Source organism: Lampris incognitus, chromosome 19 (assembly GCF_029633865.1).
Source record: "Lampris incognitus isolate fLamInc1 chromosome 19, fLamInc1.hap2, whole genome shotgun sequence".
Classification (NCBI taxonomy): Eukaryota; Metazoa; Chordata; class Actinopteri; order Lampriformes; family Lampridae; genus Lampris; species Lampris incognitus.
In genome coordinates, this window is record NC_079229.1 from 17859357 (window position 1) to 17880488 (window position 21132).

Genomic DNA, 21132 nt, shown 5'->3' on the forward strand with positions numbered 1-21132 from the left:
CTCTGCGTACCACCACAGAAATGGAACTCCACCGTGCCACAGAGAGAAGTGACAGCACTGTGAGGAGAGAGAAAAAGGCTCAACCACCACCATGAACCACCAACACGTTCCCATGTCCACACTGCACCAAAATATGTGGATCACGGATCGGCCTCTACAGCCATCTGAAGACCCACAAGTAGAAAACCAAACGAAGAGGGTACTCACTTCGAATGACTGCCGATGATGATGATGATGATGATGACCACCACAGTTTGAGAACAACTTATTCAAGGCATCCTTGACCAGTTCATCTATCTCACTGGACTTGTTATTGTCAGCACGCCTTCCTATGAACACCTGTCAGTAGCCTCCAACATCCAGTCCCCCCCCAACACACACACACACCCATACAGACAGTGCAGCACCGTGGCTTTCATCATAGAAGTTTATTGATAGTGGCTATACACAGCAATTAAATGCATGAATGTATCTGGGCTGACAAAGTCGTATCCAGTATTGGCAAATGCATCCATCCAGTCCGTTAAAGCAGCACTTATAGTGTACAGTAAAATACAGTTTGTTCTAAGGAAGATAGGGGAATGTATTACAATTGTCTGTTCAAAGTAGCAAATGAATTAATCATAGTGACATGACTGACAGGTATTTGTTAGTGAATGACAGAAGAAAGTCACCACACACTTGTAGCTACAATGCAAAATGTTATTTATATGATCAAAGTTTTAACAAATTTGCTTTAGGTAGTACTGGCGGACTGGTAGGTGTACTGGTAGGATTGGTGAGTGTGCGGTGACCATTCCTCTCTATGGTTTTCGACTCCATTTACCGGCACTTTACTGGAGAGGTTTTTTTTTCTCTCAAGGCAAATGATAATTACTCATAACACCTCAAGTAGACCCCCTTTTTGACTTCAGCTGTCCTTCTCTAAAATAGATAGTGGGACAGTTGCTATGCAGTTGCCTCCATGTAGTTGCTGCATCAGTGTTAAAGGGGGCCTATTATGCAAAACTCACTTTTTCAGTGTTTTTGCATATACATTTGAGTCTCTGATGGGCCTACTAACACACAAACATTGATGTAAAACAACCCAGTCATTTTGTTGTGGGCAGCCAAAATGAAAACTTTTGAAAAAATTTCAGACCCAGCAAGCCGCTCAAATATCCTTCCGCCCTTTACGTCACGGAAGGAAACTCATTATAATAACCCCGCCTTCAGTTGAACATCTCCACCCACCTGCCTTACGTGACTATAAAGGGCGGCATTTTTTGCAGCTAGCTAGCATAGTGTCTTCGCACGGGAAATGCGCTGCTCTTGGCTGCAATAACCCGCACAAATCGCTACGTCGGCTCCCAACCTCAGAGGGCAGAAGAGCTGAGTGGATAAAGTTTATTTTTGATGGCAACGTTCCCGCTAAAGTTGGCAAAACACGGTTAGTGTGTGACGGGTTTCGGCAGGTTTTCAGGAGACTTGTCGATTTTCAATGTGAGAGCCAGGGGATGTGTCGGCCGTGCCCCAGGTGCTTTCTCTGGCCGGGCTGCCTACACCATACCCGGACTCGCTTTGTGTCTTTGTGTCCCGATCAATGGGCTAACTTAACTTAACACGCCTTTGGAGGGCCTCCGCCGGCCGGCTTTCGGATTGTTGTTGTTGCAGCGAGCTGAGTGCCGAGTGGGCGGGGCTCTAGCGCCTGGTCCTCTCCGTTGCTCCGCTCGTCAGCTCTACGGCGGGGCTTAGCCCACAGCTCCCGCCGCGAGGTTCGCCGCCGCCGCCGCCCCCCCCCCGGTCCAAGAACTCGGTGTGTACCTCGCGGCGCTTCCCGGAAGACATTTTCTCAAAATCCTCGCACGCTGAAGCGCACGTTTAGTATGTTTTTTCTTCCTCAAAGCGAGGGTCAAACCCCCGCCCGATGTTTACCGAACCCGGCTGCGGGGTCCGTCACCTACCCGTCCGTACACCCCCACCACCAACGGGGCTGCGGTTTTCGGGTCCGCCCAGCCCAGTCCATTCAGCCGGGCTCGGCGACATGAGGCTACCTGGTTGATCCTGCCAGTAGCATATGCTTGTCTCAAAGAGGAAGCCATGCAAGTCTACGTACACACGGCCCGCACAGTGAAGCTGCGAATGGCGATATACACAATGACTGATTTGTTATTTTTCACACTCAAAGAAGATCCTCAAGTACCAGTCAACACGGTGGACTGGATTAAAGAGGTTCTGTTTACATCTCGTTCTCACCTGGCAATGACATCACGGAGTGGGGCGTGGGCTGCAGCAGCTCATTTGCATAAAATTAGCATATACTCAATCCGAGTAATCTGAACAAGAGGTCAACAGAGGGGTATAGAGGCATGCTACAACACTGAATTTGAGTGGTATTTTCAGCAAAAATACTCAAAAGACGTGTTTTGGGGACCCCCAAAGACTTATATTAAATTGTTGAAAAATGGCATAATAGGTGCCCTTTAATACCGAGGCTGAAATATGCAAGCTGGGATAGGCCACTTGACACTGAAGAAAGGAGTCCAACAACCCTTCATAACAGGTATCCGCGGCCCCACATCATATACTGCGCATCTGCAAATGTGTCCGAGCACAGGTTGCCTAATCTGAACAGCATTTACACTACACCAGAAATCAAGGAGAGGATGCTGATTTCCAATGATGACGCTGTATGTGCCTTAATATATTTATATATAAGCACGAGTAGCAGATTGGAGGTATAAGCAGGAAAATAGAGTAAATCCACTTTAGTGTGTTGAGCATTTAGAGCAAGCTACAAGTACATGAACATTACCTACTAATGATCCTAACAACCTGCTGTGTTTAGTTTAATACTGATTAAAAAGAAATACTGTGGGGGGGGGGGGGATAACAAATAGAACACATCCTTGTACCTAAAAGGTTTGATACAAAATTTAACAAAAAATTTGATTTTTCAAATAACATCAAAAAGACGCAGAAAATTATTTTTTACTCTATGAGTCAACTAGAATAAGAAAATAATCAATTTCAGTGTATAAAACAGAAGATTCAATAGGGTTTTGAGTAATGCTACACTTCAAAACCCTTGTGAAGAAATGTCAGGCCTGCCGCAAGATGGTGGCATTACGAGTTTTAAACAGGACTTGCCTGGAAGCAAACAGAAAATCCAAATGGGTCATGCCAAATAACTCAAAAGTTAGGGACGGTTCCTATCAAATGAACATGAAAACTTTCCCAAGAAAACCTCGGGTCTGCCTGCTCTTCACATAACACACTGTCTCTTTCAGTAGTCAATCATATTGCACTTCAATGAGGGGAGACTTTGAATGTGAGGGGGATGGAGAGAAGCGGGACAAGAGGGGTGGACTTCTGGTCAAGGTAGATTGGGATTCAAGGGCTATCACAAGGACTTACTTTGTAGCCTTTCAAGCTTTCTCTCTATTTTCACATTCCAAACCGATTCATTAGTTTTTTTCCTACTCTCAGTCCCCTTATACTCCATGTGTCCATTCTCCTAGGAGGATGCACCAGTCCTCGCACAGATACTGTCAACTTGGACCCAAAGTCCTAAATACTGGCTCATACCCAGTAGTGACTTGATCTATTACTTTTATTTAATAATGTAAAATTGCACAATGAATTTAGGGTCATTTATGAATAAAAATAAGCTTTTCTCTTCTGGAGAAATGTAACATCTTTCTACATGTGTCTTTGTGTGTGTGTGTGTGGGGGGGGGGGATCAGGCCCATTTTACTTCTTCCATGTAACATGTGGTGGGGAATCTATTTTGGGGTATCGGCGTATTCAGATGATGCGTTCTCCCTCTCCTCTATTCTCTCGTTCTTCAGATGCACATCCTCTTGACTCCACATTCGCAACAGAATTTGGCAGACTCTACAGGATACTTGGTACCGCATGCATGGCAGAACTTGCTCTTGATTCCATCGTTGTCCACCTCATTACAAGCACTGGCATCATTCCTGAAAGATTGAGAAAGATGACGAAGCATTAGCTTGCGTGCCAATTACTTGTCCCAAATAATACTACAATATGGAGCTGCTAAAAACTCATTGTAGCCAAGCTGGCCGAGCAGTGATGCACTGGAGGCAGTGTTATCAAAAATGACAAGACGGATTTATTGTCTTAGTTATGGTATCAAGTTTTGCCGGTCAGGAGAGGAAAAAATAAAAATAAAACTCCCAATATAATCTCAATTCCTAACTAAACTTTAAACTACAATTTACCTTCAATAATTAAACTCAAAAGATAACACTCAATCCTGGCATTCCAAATTCCTGGCCTATAGACAGGTGTTTACCCCTATTCACCTCAGACCAATCTCTCCTAACCGAAACCTGGCCCGGCATTTTATTCCCTGGTCCAGTCCATTGCACTTTACAAATCAATCAACTACAACAATATACTTTCTCTGTTTAAATATAATTAAATACATCTAACATCTTACAATAAACAACTCTATCCAAAGACAATTACTCAATTCATTACACAACACCATAAATAACCATAAATATCTATCACAGACCCAAACACCCCTCTAATCCCAGACACTTAACCCCACATCAATTATGACGTCACGCCCTCCACAGTTCAAATGTCCGCTCCGACTTTCCGTCGGGTTCTCTCCCCCTCCAACCGGAAGACCGTCAACTGCAACAATGAGTACCTGATGAGTCCATGTGATATGGCTAAACAGTCCATAATTTCTCAACATTCAGCCGGCCGATCTGAACGCCAAGTAATATTACATTTGCGTGTATGTTTATGTCTTGCAGACGCGGGAACGATCGCGTTGCGATGCCGTCCGTACACTGTGGAGTGACGCTGACTGTCGGAGTGTGCGTGTGAATCGTGTGCGCCAACAAACACCCATTTGTCAATATTGTTGTCCGTCTAGTTTATTCTGATCCGGAATGTAGGATGCCGGCTAGTTCTGCGGTAACGGGCAACCGCACCGTTACACTCATCATCATAACAAATTTGTGCCTGTATATTTAAGCAATCCTAATCATGTTTTTGAAAATCAACAAAATCTCAAAATTATATATGTGACAGGTGTGGACTGGTTTGAGCATTGGGCAGGAACCATCAACATGGAACATCTGTGCTATCAATAATACTACATATATGAATATCTCTATATACATACACACATACTATGTGTGTGTGTGTGTGTGTGTGTGTATATGTATATATATAGATATCAGTCAAAACTGCTGAAAGCTGCATTAAACAATATTTTTGAGATTGGATCAAGTGACTCTGTAATTGCGTCGAGTATCAACACCGCAGACTTCAGTTTCCCTTGATCACAGACAGAATGAAGTTAGCAAGTTCTTAGGCTAACATGTTAGCAAACACCTGTGTACTTACACGTCCAAAAGAAATAAAATGACATTGAAGTCACTTTTGAATCCTCAGCAAACATTAATCTGATGAAAAAAATTGATCGCGAGCATGTTGTTTGTTACACTCTGACCATCGTAGAGACAGGGAGGGCTGAAGAGCGTGTGTGTGGGTGTGTTTTTTGACTCTATTTAACACTACTGTCTGCCATCAAATGGTCAGAAAATCACTTAATGCACAGGTGTAAATAATTACGTGCTTAATTTTAAAAGGCTTATCAATAAATCTCTAGCGTCAGACAGATGCCTGCGTGAACAAGTTGTGGATACAATCCTTGTGATTTATTCACACTCCTGTAAAAGCACCTTAATATAGAAATCTAACAGCTTTTGTTTGAGCTATCATTGCCTGGTAAATGTTACTCGGTCTCAAGTTGGGGAACTGCAATACAACTCTGATGAAGATCAACTCTGGTTTGCATTCACATGAGCCCGATAGTCAAATTGAGGGTAGATTTACAGGTTTGGCGACGTGTCTCATGGGTTTCATGCGACATCACATGTCACACATTTTTTATTTTCAAAAAATTACAGTATGTTTAATAAATGAACCAGAATGAAATATTGTTGAACCTTTTTTTATCCATAAATAAAACGCTTTTTTTAAACTATAAATGTGCAGTTGCTGTACCTTGAGTAGCGAACAACCTATCGGTTAGTTGGAGACCCATCCCCCTGAGTTCCAAACAACAGAATCTTTCTACAACCTCTTAACTGGAGGCCCTGTTCGGTCAAATATTTTTTTCCTCCCCTGGAGGAATCGGCATAACCAAGTTTGGCTCTCTACATGTTTGCATGCTCATCTTTTACAATGAGTTTTTTGTAGCGTATAAATTCTCCAGGACTAATAAAATATTTCATAGGAATTTTCCTTTTTTTTTTTTAATGAATGCTTATGCTGTCTTGCAATACAGCTTTTATTAACTGCTTCCTTGTTATGTGACTTTTTTTTGTGGCTTTTCCCCCCTTTTTCTCCCCAACTGTATCTGGCCAATTACCCCACTCTTCCGAGCCGTCCCGGTCACTGCTCCACCTCCTCTGCTGATCCAGGGAGGGCTGCAAACTACCACATGCCTCCCCCCAATACATGTGGAGTCGCCAGCCACTTCTTTTCACCTGACAGTGAGGAGTTTCACCAGCGGGATGTAGTGTGTGGGAAGATCACCCTGTTCCCCCCAGTTCCCCCCCCCCGAACAGGCGCCCCGACCGACCAGAGGAGGCGCTAGTGCAGCGACCAGGACACATACACACATCTGGCTTCCCATCCGCAGACACGGCCAATTGTGTCTATAGGGACGCCCGACTAAGCAAGAGGTAACACGGGGATTCGAACGGCGATCCCGGTGTTGGTAGGCAACGGAAAAGACTGCCACGTCACCCAGACGCCCCCAGCGTGTGAAAAAATGTCACATAAATGTATGTGACATATTTTTAACCCTGTTTAATGAGGTATGGCTCTTCTGCTACCTGTTTGTTTTGGGCACAGACAAGGATTGAGAAAATACTATAATTAGAAACATAGCAGTCGATAGCTGATTTTAAGATGGCATTTAAATAAATGGCATAACTTTAACGATCACAATTCTATAGTGCTTTTTTGATTATTGTCATCAATCTACTCTAACACACCCAGTGGTTATCAGTCAGGTTATCAGTCTGGTTCAATAACGAGGGACATAACCAGTTAACTCTAAATTACAAATCTGCAATAGATTTATCCTTAACAAATAATTTTTTTTTTCTGCCTTTAGCAAAAGTGAGGTCAAATTTGGAAATGATCACATGTGTACCTTAACCACAGTAAGTTACTTCTATGTACCCTATGCATTGCCTTTGTACACTGCCTGTTGACACCTATGTCCTATCGGACTTGAACCTAGTTTTTTGGCACTTACTTACATTGTTGTCTCCTGACTAGATCCTTGCTTGTGTTGTATTAACTCTCAGATGTATATATCGCTTTGGATAAAAGCGTCTGCTAAATGAAATTGTAACATTGTAACTTAAGGGGAATGGGAATTGTAGTTACAGTTGCGTGCAATACAGCATCCAGCCTCAAGAGGTCAGTATCTAACAATCAAAAGTGACCAGAAAGTTTAACTACCTTTTGCAATACTATTTGCTGTTGTTTTAAAATTACTCCATCACCTGTAACTTTCCCATACCTTCTCTTGCAACTGCCTAACAGCTTGGTCAAAGGATTGCAGCGAGAAGAAAAAAAAATACCTGCATGTTGACCCACCTGTAGTTGTAGTTGTCTACATTAGAGACATTTCGCTTGTTAAGTCCCAATCCAGATTGAGTGTGCTTTGCGGAGCCATAGCCAGAGTTCGTCACCCGTATCTTACTGCCCATACTGAGGGATATATGAGAGAACATAAGTAAGGGGGAATGAGTCAATTGCATGGTTACTTGAAAGGGTTTGAAAAGATAAAGCACACTTTTCAAAGCTGCAATGAGCTTGGTGGGGGAAAGGATTGTGGAGCAGAGTCAAATTATGTAAACCTACTACCCACTTTCTTTCTTCCACACCTCACACCTATCTCTCAACAGCTGCACTCTCTAACCACACAACCACACAGAGAGCATGCAAGCGTGGTCGGCAAGATAAGACATTGTTTTTAAAAATAGAATCCAGTGACTCATGGTAGAACAGATAACCAAAGGGAGTGCTGGACTGTTTATGAAATTACTTGGGATAAGTATAATTAAAATCTGTTCAGCCGGTCTGTAGTGTTTCACACAAAGAGTGTGGTGTTGTGAGTGTGTACGCTGACCCTGATGAAGGACTTAGACCAGACGGAATACTCCTCACTGAACCTGCAGAGGTCTTACTTGATGGGATTCCTAGAGAAAGAGAGAGAGAGAAAGAGATAGAGAGAGAGCGCGCCTTTAAACAAACACAGATCAACCTTGAAAGCAGCTGAAATACTGCTAAACAAAAGTGGCTTCAAATCTTTTCATTCCCAAACTATATTAGACCAAAACCCTGTATTCTTATTGAACCTCCCTCTTACAGTATAGACATTGGATAGTCCTCTTGGAAAAAAAACGTACAGTCCACATACCAAAAAAACAGCTGGTTAGAAATGTATGTTCTTACTGTCATGAATCAAGGCTCACATCGCAAAATACAGAAAATGCACAGAAAATGTGTATAATGTGAAATATGCACAGTGTGGCAAATGAACTTTTGGTATTTTCTTGGCAGGAGGCATATACCTTCAGTGTATTTAAGAATGGGATACGATAGGATTAGGGTAAATACAGCAGGCATCACTGGGGCTGGTGTTGAGTGAATCAATTAAATCTCCTATTTTCCCTTCCCTTTAAAAGTAGCACTGTGCACCTGAATGCTCTGCCAACTTGGGGATGGAAGCAAGACAATGCAGTCCGGAGCTTTCCACACAGAAAATGTTTCTCTTGAGAAGAAATTATGTACGGGAAGTGCAGAATCATCAGGAAAATTTGAACAAGATTTTATCTCAATGCACTATCAGTCAACAACAACAGGATACAATCTGCAAATATGAGCTTTCATGGCATAGCTATCTGAATATTACTTACCTTCTTTTACAAGAACAGCTTCTCTCTGATGAGCATTAAACACAGAATAAATAGGAATACCTTCCACCTTCTTTCAATTAACACAGGTGGGCAGGTTCAATCCCAACAGTTAAACATTCATTAAACCTTTTAGAAAGTAGAAACCCATGTCTAAATGGAGATGTGGATGTCTACTCGGGTGCACTTTCGCCATCTAAAGTGACATAAATAGCCCAGAATTCGAGTGCATCTTGCACTACACTGTTGACTTGGTCCGAGCAGGCAGGCGGCACAAATCAGGGTCATTCTTGACAAAAAAAATTGAAGTGCACCACTGGATTGCCAGTGGTATTCCCCCACCCCATCTTCCTTACCACTTCAGCATGCAGTGAGTCACCAAAACACCAATGGGCATAGCATAAGAATAAAACATGACTGCACCTCAGGAAAATGCCACTTTGCACTTATACCAAAATAGGGCTGTTAGTGTTAGTGGACCTTGTCACTAATGCCGGTGCAGTATTCTCATTCTGGGATGCTCCATCAACACAGATCAAGCTGTGTTCTTACCAGTGGATGGTCCAGAGCCAGATCTCTGTGGTAAGCGCGAGGAGACGGATGGGATGGTTGACACAGCAGGGGAGTTGGTCTTCTTCACTGGAGCAAGAGCCTTGTACTGAGCAGAGGGGAGGCACCACCATTACACAAATGAAGAGAGCAATATGAACACAACACAAAAACATATCATAGTTCATGCTGTGCCCTGTGATGGGCTGGCAGCCTGTCCAGGATGTCTTCCTGCCTGCCGCCCAATAACTGCTGGGATAGGCTCCAGCATCCCCGTGACCCTGAGAGCAGGATAAGCGGTTTGGATAATGGATGGATGGATGTTAAGTTTCATTGGTCAACTGCAGAAGATCAGCAGTAGCCAAAAACTGATACACACTAACACTGCTATACTGGTACACACTGTTGTACTTTGGCAGGAGGCTAACTCACCATCATGTGTAAGATTTCTATTTAAAAATAGCCTGATCAGTCTAACCCTTTAGCCGAGCGGTTAGTGATGTCGCCTTGTGGTGCAGTACACCCTGTATCGAATCCCGCACCGGGCAAGAAAAAAAATAGCCTGATCTAGGGCACCCTGGTGGCTCACCTGGTAGAGCGCGTACCACATATAAGGCTGAGTTCTTACCACAGCGGCCTGGGTTGGAATCCAACCCAGGCGCTTTGCAGCCTGTCATCCTCTCTCTCTCCCCTGCCTTTCTTGTCTCTCACTACTATCGCAATCAAATAAAGGTGGAAAATGCCAAAAAATAATCTAAAACAAATAAATAAAAAATAGCCTGATGGCCACTGTTGCCAGTGAACAAAAAAACAAATTAAGAAAATAATTGAGTTTCTTTCCTGTCCCTTGTACATTTCATGCATCTTTGCAGTGGACAGTCAAATGCAAAGTAAAAAGTAGAAACTATACAATAAAATACACACAATAGAACACAAATAGAACATATATCTTCCCTAACTCACAAATCAGGATTGTGGATTACAGCAGACTGTGACTCCTCCTTTATTCAATGCTGTGGCAAATAACAATAAACCTGCTGCTAGGTAGATTTATCCAAAACAACCTCAAGTCAATTTTTGAGTGTGAAATAACATAAAAGGCTGACTGATTGGCTTGGAAAGCTAGATAAAGGTGTTAATTGGCCTTGACATAGTATGTCTGTCAGACTGGAGTTTTTGTCATCCTTACTCTGGAAAATTTGGCTATTATGGTGTCTAAAGACTTTTAAGTAACACTTGCAAAGTTCCTTGCATTTGTTTGTTTGTGTGTGTGTGTGTGTGTGTTTAAGTGTACGCAGTGATTTATGCATGATGTGCACATCAGCTCTTACCTGCGTCCGAGTTGGAGTTTTTTTAGTCTCTACTGACTTGCCCTTGTTTGGCATACGAGCAGCCTGCTCTTGGCAAAACTTGATGTGTCGATCTGCTGCATTCTCACCGAACCTCCTCTGACAGTACGGGCACTGGATATAGTCTACAAGCAGTTAAATACGTAAGAAATTGTGGATCTACCCTGCAGGGTTATAACTTCTACATATTGCTGAATTACAACTCAACAAGCAGTAAGTAGTATGTCAGGATGATTTTTTTTCTGACCTTTTTTTTTTTTTACATTTTGATATATTTTATCAATCCCCGTGGGGAAATTCCTCTCTGCATTTAACCCTTCCTAGCTGTGTAGCTAGGAGCAGTGAGCAGCCGCCCTGCAGCACCCGCGGACCAATTCCAGTTAGTCTTGCCATGCTTCGGTCAGAGCACAGACAGGAGTATTAATCCTAACATGCATGTCTTTTTGATGGTGGGGGAAACCAGAGCAACCAGAGAAAACCCACTGCAGACACAGGGAGAACATGCAAACTCCACACAGAGGACGACCCGGGATGACCCCCAAGGTTGGAAAACCCCAGGGTTCGAACCCAGGACCTTCTTGCTGTGAGGCAACAGGGAACCTTCTGCCAGTAAACCAAATCAAAATTCTGTTCCAAAGGATGGTCAAAAAACATGTGCCATAGGAAATGAATCTTGTCTGCACCTTTTCTTCCTGCACCTAGCTCTCTATTTATCCACTGCCTCAATAAACAATAAAAGTCTACAGGTTGATTCTGCAATAAAAAAAAAAAATTATGAAGAGATATCTCAAAGTCAATTGCTGCGTAGATGCATGCTGTATCAAGAATCTCTATACTGACAGTGACATGTGCAACCATAAATAGGGAGAAACTCTGTTGTCTTTTTAATAAGTGCATACAAACTAAATAAATGAATACACAATTGCAAGTCTTAAGACAGTTACCACAAAATGATTTTTTTAACCCCATTAAGTCTGTGTGCTTGTGCGTCACCTGGGTCGTAAGAAGGAGGGGGCGGTGGGGGTAAAGGCCCTCCCTCTTTAATAGCCTGGGTGACACCCTTAGCTGCCCGGATGGTGGCAATAAACTCCTCATGTTTCCTGCGCCAGTTAGATGGCTTCTTGGGGGGCTCCGCCTGGCAGGACAGGACACATAAATGATGCTGTGTTACAGCCAAAGAGTTTTTTTGCTCCTTCTTAACCAAGGATCCAAATGAGAAAGCCACCACTGCTGCCACTGCCTCCTAACAACAATTCTAGCGTATTTCGTAGTTTGATCAAATATTCATATGTTCATTTATGCACTAGCTAACTAACATGAGGATTGGGCCCATGTTGAAAATAATTTCAAAAATACACGGCCATCTGTAGGAAAACTAAACCTCATTGCATATATTCTGCCCTTACTAGCACGTAGACATGATTGCTAGCATGGCAGATAGCTAAACAGGTTCCGTAATAAACATCCACAAGACAGCAGGTAAGTTTAGGATGTTTACTGTCAGAAGCACTGTGAAACTGAAATACAGAAATAAAAATACAAATTCACAATTATAATGTATTTCCCTCTTGCTCACACCAACAAACAGTAAGTCATCGTTCATTAGCTATTACAGTTAACCGCCATTGGAAACCACATGGACAAGCTAGCACAATTAGCATTGACATAGTTTAACTTTTTTACACGAGCTAAAAATTGCTACAAATAACTCACAGGTAGTGGTGGGTAGTAACGCATTACATTTACTCCATTACATATACTGGAGTACTTTTTAAAATAAATTGTACTTCTAAGAGTAGTGGTTTTTCAGAATACTTTTTACTCTTACTCGAGTACATTCATGATAAAAATATGTACTTTTACTGTGTTACATTGGGCTACATTCGTCTCGCTACTTTTACTGATACATTGAATAATTTCTATATTCAGCTGGGCTCACACAGCGATTTTCTGACAGTGAGAGATAAGATACGGTAGGCTATCAGCCAATCACACACCGCAGAGTGACCGGCATGTGGCCCTACCCCCTCCCCTCCACGACCCCTTCCAACGTAGTTCATGATCATGGCTGAAGATGAAACACCTCCGCCTGCTTCAGGAGAGGACGACGAGGCACATGCACATTCCTGGCCACACATCCAGGACCTGTTTTCTTTTCAAACTTCAAGGTATAGTTATATTATGCTTAAGTTTTTATGTTTTGTACACTGAATGCATGTGTATACACACACACACGCACACACACACACACACACACACACATACACACACACACACACACACACACACACACACACATGATGCAGATTGCATCCAAACCTCTTCTTTCAGGATTCAGTGACAATTTTGTTTTCTTGTTTTTTTACATCAAACAGTGCTTAAGAGCACTTATTTTGTCATTTGTCTGGTTCTGGATATGACAAATAATATTTACAATAAACTACATTTGTTATTACCTGTTGGGGCCCTGTTTGAATGTAATTGATGTCATAAATCACATCTAATGTAGTTACTCACTACTTGAGTAGTTTTTTTATGTGGTACTTTTTTACTCTTACGCAAGTAGTTATTTTTACAAGTACTCTTACTTTTACTTGAGTAAATATAATTATAAAAAGCAACAATACTTTTACTTGAGTACCGTTTTTGTTTACTCTACCCACCACTGCTCTCAGGTGATTGTCACAAAAAAGTTAACCCCTAAAATCAAATAACACTGATTACTTACAGACATACGCTTTCTAGGGTTCAGGCAGAGAAAAATGAACAGGAGAAAGAACAACTGTACTTGCAAAGCTCTCCAAGTACAAATCAAACTACGGCAGGCTACATAAGACAAACAACGTCACACAGTCAACACTCTGCCAGCTATCTTATAGGGGCAGCACAGTATAATTCCTGTAGAAAGATATATGTGGTATTCACTTAACAGCGTTATTTTCTCATGATATGATCTAGAGTCATTAACAGATTTTTAGATTATTGGCACTGCATCAGCCCTGAACCCATTTTCAGACCCGGATCCATCTCATCATCTCATCTCATTATCAGCTACTTCTCCGGGGTCGGGTCGCGGTGGCAACAAGCTAAGTAGGGCAATCGAGACGTCCCTCTCCCCAGCAACACCTTCCAGCTCCTCCTGGGGGATCCCAAGGCATTCCTAAACCAGATTGGACATGTAGTCCCTCCGGTGAGTCCAGGGTCTACCCTAGGGTCTCCTCCCAGCTGGACGTTCCCGGAAAACCTCCAGAGGAAGGCGCCCAGGAGGCATCCTTATCAGATGCCCAAACCACCTCAACTGGCTCCTTTTGACGCGAAGGAGCATCAGCTCTACTTCAAGCTCCCTCCGGATGTCCGAGCTCCTCACCCTATTGCTAAGGCTGAGCCCAGACACCCTACCAAGGAAACTCATTCAGCCACTTGTATCCGTGATCTCACCCTTTCGGTCACTACCCAAAGCTCATGACCATAGGTGAGGGTTGGAACGGAGATTGACTGGTAAATTGAGAGCCTTGCCTTCCCGCTCAGCTCCCTCTTCACCACAACAGTCCAGTACAACATCCACATTACCACGGATGCTGCACCAATCTGCCTGTCAATCTCCCGCTCCATCCTAACCTCACTTGTGAACAAGACCCCGAGATACTTGAACTCCTTCACTTGAGGCAACAACTCATCCCAAACCCGGAGGGAGCAATCCACCATTTTTCAGTAGAGAACCATGGCCTCAGACTTGGAGGTGCTGACTCTCATCTCAACCATTTCACACTCAGCTGCAAAACTCCCCAGTGTGCGCTGGAGGTTGCGTTCTGATGAAGCCAACAAAACCACATCATCTGTGAAGAGCAGCAATGCAATTCCATTAATTAGGAAACCAGGCGTTATCCCATAACCAAGAAAATGCCTGCTGTCCCTGAAAAAGAGAACAGCGACATCAGGACAGAGAAGCCAATCATTGTTTCAACCTGTGTTTCTTGATCCACTCTAGGTTAGGTCAAAAACCAAGCTGCTATTTAATATCTGTTGGGTAATCAGTCTAAACTAGCCACTATTTTAGAAAACCGCACTCTAAAAGTCAGTGTGTGACAATGCTCAATGTGATGCTTTTTTAATGGTGAAGGGGTCAACATATCTTGACCACGTCATCATGGATCATTGATTTTATTCATATTACATTTTGAAACGTAAGAAGCATATATATTCAGGCCTACAGCCTATCAGGCATTCTTTTCCCACAGTGACAGAGAGTGGATTGCAAAACTGATGACTTCTGACAGAATTAGCCCACGGGAGTTGCTTCCGTGGTAACATGATAGCCACATTGGCTTCCTGTTCACTCCTATTTGGTTACCCTACTCAGGTTAAACAGGCCTCTACATTAGCCAAACAGAGTGATTAAATGATGAAAATAGCAGTAAAATGGTCATTGTGAAAAAAAATTTCACGATGCATCAATGGGTATGTTTGCATGCGCACCATGTGGTCAATATCAAATGTAAACAATTTTAGGTGATGTGGCTGTTTACATCATTCTATAAACACACATTTCTAACAATCATGTTTATGTGAAATGTGCTTATCGTGCATATTCAACCTCATTATCTTTTCAAGCAAGGTGCTTCTGGCAAAAAAAAACTAAGTCACCAGCTACACGTGCATGATGACACTTACAAAAACCTGATTAAAGGGTATTTTCAGCATGGTCTCTATTAATGCAAGTGATGTCAAAGTACTCCACATATGCAAGGCTTAGCGTTTTGGGTTTTTATTTTTCAAAGCAATCCAGCATGCCGAATTTCGCCACAAGAGGACACTGTTACATAACCTCACACAAACAAGAACAACTTTTGGATCCGTGGAAACATAAAATCTGGTTGAAGATCAGTTTAAAAATCTGGGTATTTTTCGGTGAAAATCGGTAAAAACTGAAAACACTGAGCCTTGCATATATGTTACTGTGCTTATGTAAATTCGAACTAAAACAAAAAACCCACTCGCATATTCAGAGTACAATGTTTACATGGCTCCTGGCTATTGCTGTCTTGATCACATTACGATCACAGTTTTGTGTGCATACCAGCATGGTCACTTAAAACCCTCTTACAGCCTGGATCACCAACTCACCATTTTCAGGTAAATAGGAGGGGGTAGGGGGTGATCTGACATCCATAAGACCTTTAGTCAATGTCCTATTTTAGGCCACTAAATTAGACGTGAAAGCTGTCGTTATTCTGGTAGTAGACAGATATAGAGTGAGTTGACAGCAGTTGCTTGAGCTTGAGATAAAGACAGAATAATGCATTGCTTCCTTGTTCACGGGGCCATCCAATCAACTGCCAGGCAGTGCGGTTGAAAAGCAAGGACAGAAGCAATGGCAAGTCCTCATCACCCAGGCTGGGCGACCTACATTGGGACTCCATGACAAGCTCTACTGCTGTGCAGCCAAATACTAAACTCTGCAGTTTAAGAGGAGTGGTTAAACTAAGTTGAGGATAGAGTCAAAGGAATTAGCTCAGCCAAAGAAACTAGAATTAATGTTTTCAACACAGTAGGGAGAAAAATAAATTCAAAAAGTAAATGTATATGCTTGAATAGTCTTAACAGTAGAAACAGTGTGTGATCAGTAGAAAATATTAGAAATCCCAATATTAGAAATCCCATAGATCAAAGTATTTTTTCCTAAACAACAGTGCAAGTCGACGCAAAGTGTAAAGCTACAAGTCAGCAATACTTTTGAAGTACAGCAGGACTAAGAAAGCCAGACACAGTGAGGGTGAATGTGTTTAGGTCTTCCGCAGATCACTTATTAGGCCTTGGCACACGTCTGTGCCACAACACATACATGATTACACAAAATAAAAGGCGAGTGAAATAAAGACAAGTCAACTTACTTTCTCGGTGGCGGATGAACTGTGTGACTGAAATACAATTGAGAGTGGTTTAAATTGTTTAAAGATTCATTTGACAACAAAAATATAGGTAATGAATAGAGCAGCAGAACTGCATAAGCTTTTCATCATAAGGCTTATCAATATGTACAATAAAAAATGACTTTAGTCTAGTCGAGCAGGTACCAAAATTTTAACAGCTGACCCTCCTCCGACACCTAAACTATAAAGTTTTTCTTATCTCAGGGGCCAAGTGGATTTGACAAATTGTGTCAAAGCTTCAACACAATGCCTGACAGTGACTCTGGTTTGCGCTGTGTGGCGGTTTACTACAGTGACTGTTAAACTTTGAGACCTCTTGACTAATGATTTGGCCTACAATTCAGAGCACACCCGAGAAGTGGTAATGAATTGTGTTGGAGTTGAGCAAAGCCATATTGTTACATTTTGTATTTTAACTATTTCAGGGTGGATTTAAGAATGAATCAATGATTGATTGAATGAATGAATAAGTTCATCACACAGTGTTTTTACCTTTTAGAGATAAGGATGTGGAAATGGCAGATCTCAAGAGAGATAAATAAAATAAAATAATTTTGGATTTAGTATTCCCTGATCAAGTGTAGTCTCACCTTTGGTTTGATGGGTTTAATGGTGGTGATATCTGTGCCTTCGGCTCTCTGTCTACTAGAGTCAAACACCTTCCTCCTCTTGTTCGCTGCCTTTTGGCAGATGGAAGTATGCTTTTTCTGAAGGGACATACAGAGGGGAAAAGGTACATGTAGTGAAAGCTAATCTGTAATATTTAAATGCACATATTAACAACACGAGTCATTACATGTATTTTTTTTTCACTGTGCAAACCTCTAAGCTGTTTAAATAACTAATCCCACATTTACCTATTTGTAAGTGGCAGAGTAAGGAAATGCAATTTCTAGAGATGCAATTAACTGAAATTTTCTTGACTGATTCCAATTTCCGATTTTTAAAAAGTCTGACCTGCCCATTCCAATTTTGGTCAATTCCGATCCCCCCCCCCCCCCCAAGAACTATAATTGAGCGCATACACAAACATTTTTGTAACTTTTCTTTTTTTTGGATTCCCCCTCCCCCCTTTGTCTCCCCAGTTGTACTTGGCCAATTACCCCACTCTTCTGAGCCATCTCAGTCGTTGCTCCACCCCCTCTGCCAATCCTGGGAGGGCTGCAGACTACCACAGGCCTCCGCCGATACACGTGGAGTCGCCAGCTGCTTCTTTTCACCTGACAGTGGGGAATTTCCCCAGGGGGACGTAGTGCATGGGAAAATCACGCTATTCCCCCTCCCCCCGAGCAGGCACCCCGACCACCCAGATGAGGGGCTAGTGCAGCGACCAGGACACATACCCACATCCAGCTTCCCACCCGCAGACATGGCCAATCAGCTCTGTGCATAACTGTAGTCCACTGACTTCTGGTTTCTACTGCAGTGGTCATACCAGTTTCCTGTTTGTTGCCATGTGGTATTGATAATGGCATAGTTTTGGCGATGCCTGCAAGATTTACCATGGATAAATGTCAACAACATGCACAGGATTGTCGACAAACTTTCACCTGCACCTACCAGCAAATGGGTGAAAAGTTTCAAGTTGTACATATCCACAATTATGAGGGTGAATATCCTCATCCTCATAATTGTGGACATGACTTGATATGTACAACTTGAAACTTTTCGCCCATTTGCTGGTAGGTGCAGGTGAAAGTTTGTCGACAATCCTGTGCATGTTGTTGACATTTATCCATGGTAAATCTTGCGGGCATCGCGAAAAATATGCCATTGTCAATAGCACACATCAATAAACAGGAAACTGGTATAACCGCTGCAGTAGAAACCGGAAGTCAGTGGACTACAGTTATGCACAGAGCTGACTGTGTCTGTAGGGATGCCCAACCAAGCCGGAGGCAACACGGGGATTCGAACCGGGATCCCCGTGTTGGTAGGCAATGGAATAGACCGCTACGCTACCTGGACACCCTTGTAACTTTAATTTTAATGGAACTTTCAGTTGTATGTTCATAATGAAACACTGACTACTAAATAACGCTTACATTTTCCCCAAAACTGCACCAAGGTTACAGGAACTTCTCTCACTCTCACTCAAACAAATCTCAAAATAAATAAAAAAGTGCTCCAGGTTACTGGACAGAGCTTTTTTTGCACAAATAAAATCCAACTGAAAATGAATTGCAGTACATCCCACTTTATCTAACATGTTTTAATTTCCCAAAGTAAACGATGGTTTTTGACGTCATATTTTAGCGTGCGTGTGGCTGTGACATTACTGTCTGTGCCCCTGTGTATGAGATGTGAACCATCATACAGCACATGCTTGTAAATACCAGCACGAAATCGGATATATCTGAGACTGACTGGCCAGTCACTGGTCATGACCGATCAAGCTGAAAATCAGCCAGTTCCGATCGATCGATGTATCTCTAGCTATTTTTGCTACAGCAATCACTTTGTCACTATGTGAACAAGTGACAGGGAGCCTTACTAGGTAGAGTTGATCGTCTCCAATATTTGTCTACTGCAATATTTTTACATTTTATATGGATATGGACATACCTTCAAATATGTACACATCCACATAAATGCACATGTGATGCAAAGTATTCTCAGACAGCAGGTTTAAATTCTCTTTTTTTTTGCATCCACTGGTGATTACAAAGTGATCATGAATCTCACATAGCAATAACATGGACAACTGGAGTGATAATAATAATAACAATAAAATCTACCCCCTAACTTGAAAGCAACTTTATGTATAAATTATTTTGCAGTTTTTCAAAGTACTTTAGAAAGCCATGAAACAACAATAGATGAGAGTCAACAGGGCACACTCTATGGCATTACGCCCTTGCAATAAAAAGTGGCCCAAATGGGGCTTCACGTGTGTAAATTTTGGCCTTTTCGAGTTGAAATGTATTGTCAACAAATTCAAATCAACAAAAAAGGAGCCCTATACCCTCCAATCTGCCAGAATCCTGGTTTTGATCGACATCTCAGCATCGGGTTGATAAAAGCCAATGTTTTAAACCTGCCCACAAATTCAAAGAATTTCCCTATTTCTTTCTCAAATGCGCTTCACAGATCCCTACTGGCCGATTGGAATGTATCCAGTCCCACACCATTCATCCAAAGAGCTGCTGTTCTGTCAGCTGATAATCACTGTGGAAAACACCATCAACACACAGAGCCTTCCAATGGCCTACAACATAATCAAACTCAAATTGTGCTTTCAACAGAACAACACTGCCGTTACATGATATATTTTTTTCTACTTAGCTATTAATATCTTTTGTTGGCCTACAATGTCATTATTTCATAATCTTGCTGTTTGAAAGGGAACTCCTTGGAAATAATACCAATAAGCACATGACAAATGACCCAAAAGTAGAGAATGGCTCTTTTTACCAGGACTTTTGAAAAGAAGCGTCTTCCACAGATGTTGCATGGCACCAGGTCCTCAACAGAAGGAACATCACCATCTGTCACAAATAGCCAAAATGGCAACAGAGTGAATGAACAGAATGGAGTGATGGGGGGGGGGGGCATTCATATTGAGCTTTGGGGCCACAAGTTTGGCCTACATTAGTTGTACTGTACTGATCGTGTGTGTGTGTGTGTGTGTGTGTGTGTGTGTGTGTGTGTGTGTGTGTGTGTGTGTGTGTGTGTGTGTGTGTGAGCGATCATAAAGTAAATGGCCCCCTGAAAATGTCAATTATTCTTCCAAGTGAGACCTTATGAACGCAACTGCTAATCTTACCATGACTTTTATACAAGCTAATTCCAAGATTAACTGCGCCGGCAAGATTTATGATTCCACATCAAGGGAGAATGGGGCGGCAGTTTAATAGATTTGATTTTAGAGCTTTAATTCTCATGAGTGTGCAACTGAAAATCGCTATCGTCTGACTAGAGCTCACCATTTTACTCAGTACCGCCGACGACATTACAAATACGCACAAGCCGACGACCAAAACGTAGACTAGACCGGCTAGCTTGCGTCTCGGTAGCTAACACTGATGTAATGTAACACACCCAGTCAAAGACACAGGCCGGCGTCATCCTCGGCCCTGTATAGCGTTGCTCGGGCTACACACTAAACCAAAAAAAGAGAGAGGTCGGCCGGGGAAAAGACGAGTTCAAATTGCTTTAATTCCCGACAGTAAACATGCAGAAAACGGAGAGATGCTAAAATATGATTGTAAGGTGACCCTAACAAAGCCTGAACCGGATATCTCACCTTCGTATTCATCCATCCTTCCCCTGCCGTCCACCGTCTGTCTATTTGTCTAAACTGTCCGTCCGTCCGCCTGCCTGCTGCCACTGGCA

General features: G+C 42.4%; 1 protein-coding gene across 2 annotated transcripts; it reads right to left on the reverse strand.

Moving 5' to 3' along the window:
• Nucleotides 1-420: 420 nt before the first annotated feature.
• Nucleotides 421-21131, reverse strand: zc2hc1a (zinc finger, C2HC-type containing 1A). Of its 2 annotated transcripts, XM_056299580.1 has the most exons (10): nt 21044-21131; nt 20212-20285; nt 17388-17504; nt 16759-16785; nt 11861-12002; nt 10850-10992; nt 9522-9627; nt 8183-8252; nt 7648-7761; nt 421-3962 (listed from the first exon to the last, which is right to left on the reverse strand). In XM_056299580.1, exons 1-10 carry the CDS (start codon nt 21057-21059, stop codon nt 3827-3829), a joined length of 945 nt encoding a protein of 314 aa, XP_056155555.1. In that variant the 5' UTR covers nt 21060-21131; the 3' UTR covers nt 421-3826. The 2 variants fall into 2 exon arrangements, with proteins under 2 accessions (XP_056155555.1, XP_056155556.1); XM_056299581.1 differs by lacking the exon at nt 16759-16785.
• Between the last annotated feature and the right edge of the window lies 1 nt (nt 21132).

Coding starts and splice junctions, on each gene's coding strand:
- zc2hc1a (XM_056299580.1), bottom strand. Junction 12,003..16,758: donor GTTCATCCGCCACCGAGAAA/GTAAGTTGACTT, acceptor CTGTCCTGCCAG/GCGGAGCCCCCCAAGAAGCC. Junction 3,963..7,647: donor GTAGACAACTACAACTACAG/GTGGGTCAACAT, acceptor TCAATCTTTCAG/GAATGATGCCAGTGCTTGTA.